The following is a 2500-nucleotide window of genomic DNA, read 5'->3' as shown; positions in this document are numbered from 1 at the left end:
AATAACCAGATTAACTACGTTATATATATATTATAACATTTTGATGTCATGCATTAATTTCTTATTCAAACTAAACCCTGCCTTCCAGCATCTCCTCTCTTCCACTTTTATCCTCTTCACCATAAATGTGTTTTAGATGATCAATGCAGGAGAGAACATCAGAAACTGTAGGATGCTGGAAAATAACAATGTCTTTTCTGTTCACCGAATGCTTTTTAATCTTCACTATTGCTTCAGTGCAAATGAACGAGCGTGTCGTTGTGTGTAGTGCAGTGACGAGTGTGTTCAAGTAAGCAGATATGAGCAGATTATGAGCAATACTGTATTTAATATATCATGAGGAATCTGCACTGATTTGTCCTCCACGAACTTCCCAGCAAAGTGAGTAAACATAATAACAACACTCGTGATTCGTCAGCGTTCCCCGCCACGTGTTTGTTAACGAACGGGTGTTAATTTCAAACCCTGATTACATTACAGAATCTGAAAGAGTTTCCCGTTTTCTCCCGCAGATATTCCTGACCAGTGTTCCCCGAACCCCTGCAATCCCTACGGGACGGTGCGCTGCGAGGACAAGAAGGGCGAGTTCCTCTGCCACTGTTTCACCGGATGGAGTGGCGTCAGCTGTCAGAAAGGTACGAACACACGACGCACATCGTTCTGGATTTATTCGTTTATTCTAGTGCTGGGCAACGATTAATGGCTTATTAAAGGTTTTCACAATGATGCCAAAAGAACCATCTCTAGTTCCCCGATAACCTTTCAGTGATCAGTTCTAAAAAGAACCATTTTTCTTAGTGAAGAACATTTTAAAAATCTAAAGCATCCTTTTTTCACTATAATAATAATAATAATAATAATAATAATAGTGCCGGGCAACGATTAATCGCGATTAATCGCATCCAAAATAAAAGTTTGTGTTTACATAATATGTGTGTGTGTGTGCTGTGTATAATTATTTTGTATATATAAACACACACACATGCATGTATATATTTAAGAAAAATGTGTTATTTATATATAAAATATTTATATGTATATTTAATATAAATTATGTATAAATATATATAGAGTATGGAAATATTTCTTAAATATATACATGCATATGTGTGTGTATTTATTTGTACAAAATAATTATACACAGCACACACACATATATTGTTGTCAAGTCACATTTATTTATATTTGCGCTTTTTACAACACAGAGTGTTTCACAGAGATAACAGGAAAATAATGCAACAAAGTTTGTTTCTAGAAGCAAATAGCGTTAGAGTACGGCTTAAGTAAATTCATTTTTGTTGTAAAAAAGTTAAATTAGTGTAACTTAGTCCACTGAAGCAAGCGTATGTAGAACCCATATGCAGTTTAATGAAAATCAGAATCAGACATAGAAACAAAAAACATGGCAAGGCATGGCGAACACAAACTCAGGAACATGAACTTACTAAGTGGTTACATCAGCAATACAAGACAAAGACACATGGCAAACATGAGGGCTTAAATACACACAAGACTAATGACTAGACAAGGGACACCTGTGAACAATGATCAAACAATCAGACAATAAACTCATGACAAGACACATGGCAGGATCACATGACTACAAGGGATCACATGACAGACAAGGAAGCAAACATGACAAGAACAAAACAAGACCAAAACCGTGACAATTAGTTAATTTATATATATATATAGCCGCTCCTGAGAGAACCGTGTTGTCATCGTCCATTATGTAAACACAAACTTTTATTTTGGATGTGATTAATCATTGCCCAGCACTAATTTATTCAAAACAATAATGAACATGCGGACAGTATCTGACCACCTTCTTTATACTGTATGGTTTCATATTCCGTATTCAAAACCTTAGCAGAGGTGGAGAGTTTGAGTGCTCAAAGGAAAGAATGGCCAGTTTCTGTCCGACACTGAGCCTCTGTGTTCCCGAGACTCCGCCCACCAGCGCAGCTTCATCCAATCACACGGCAGGCTCTGAGTCCCGAGCTCCTCCTGATTGGCTAACGGTGCGTGTGTGTGTTTGTGATTGGCAGATGTGGACGAGTGCAGCAGAGGGAACGGAGAGTGTGAGCACGAGTGTAACAACACCATGGGCAGTTACCGGTGCTCCTGTCGTCACGGTTACCGGCTGTCGGGTCACCACGCGTGTGTGGGTGAGTGACGGAGGATTCAGTGTTCAAACAAACATACAGAACCAATTATTCCTGTAGATTTGCATATTTTCATTGCAAAAAAAAGGTGTTCCTGTAGGTCAAACTGTAAGCAGGAGTTTCCATCCTTTTGTCCTCTGTGAAAAATTGTATTTGGAAAATGTTTAGTTTCTGTTATGTTACAGTATAATTTTTTCCGACCGCAGAGCAGTGTGTCAACAACCCTAGCAACCATTATTTAATCATTACTCAAATATTTTTTTACTTATTTTAATTAATAGATATTTAATTTGAGATATTTTAATTAGTGCTGTCAAATCGATTAATCGAGATTA

General features: G+C 37.5%; 1 protein-coding gene across 1 annotated transcript in view; it reads left to right on the top strand.

Moving 5' to 3' along the window:
• Positions 1 to 2500, top strand: part of gas6 (growth arrest-specific 6) — a 38156-nt gene that overhangs the window by 4868 nt on the left and 30788 nt on the right. Inside the window, exons 5-6 of the mRNA XM_081361290.1 lie at positions 513 to 635; positions 2049 to 2168. Coding sequence (XP_081217416.1) covers positions 513 to 635; positions 2049 to 2168 — 243 coding nt within the window. The remainder of the gene's footprint in view (positions 1 to 512; positions 636 to 2048; positions 2169 to 2500) is intronic.

This window comes from Scardinius erythrophthalmus, assembly GCF_964197995.2.
Source record: "Scardinius erythrophthalmus genome assembly, chromosome: 3".
Lineage (NCBI taxonomy): Eukaryota > Metazoa > Chordata > Actinopteri > Cypriniformes > Leuciscidae > Scardinius > Scardinius erythrophthalmus.
This window is presented reverse-complemented; position numbering and strand designations above follow the sequence as displayed.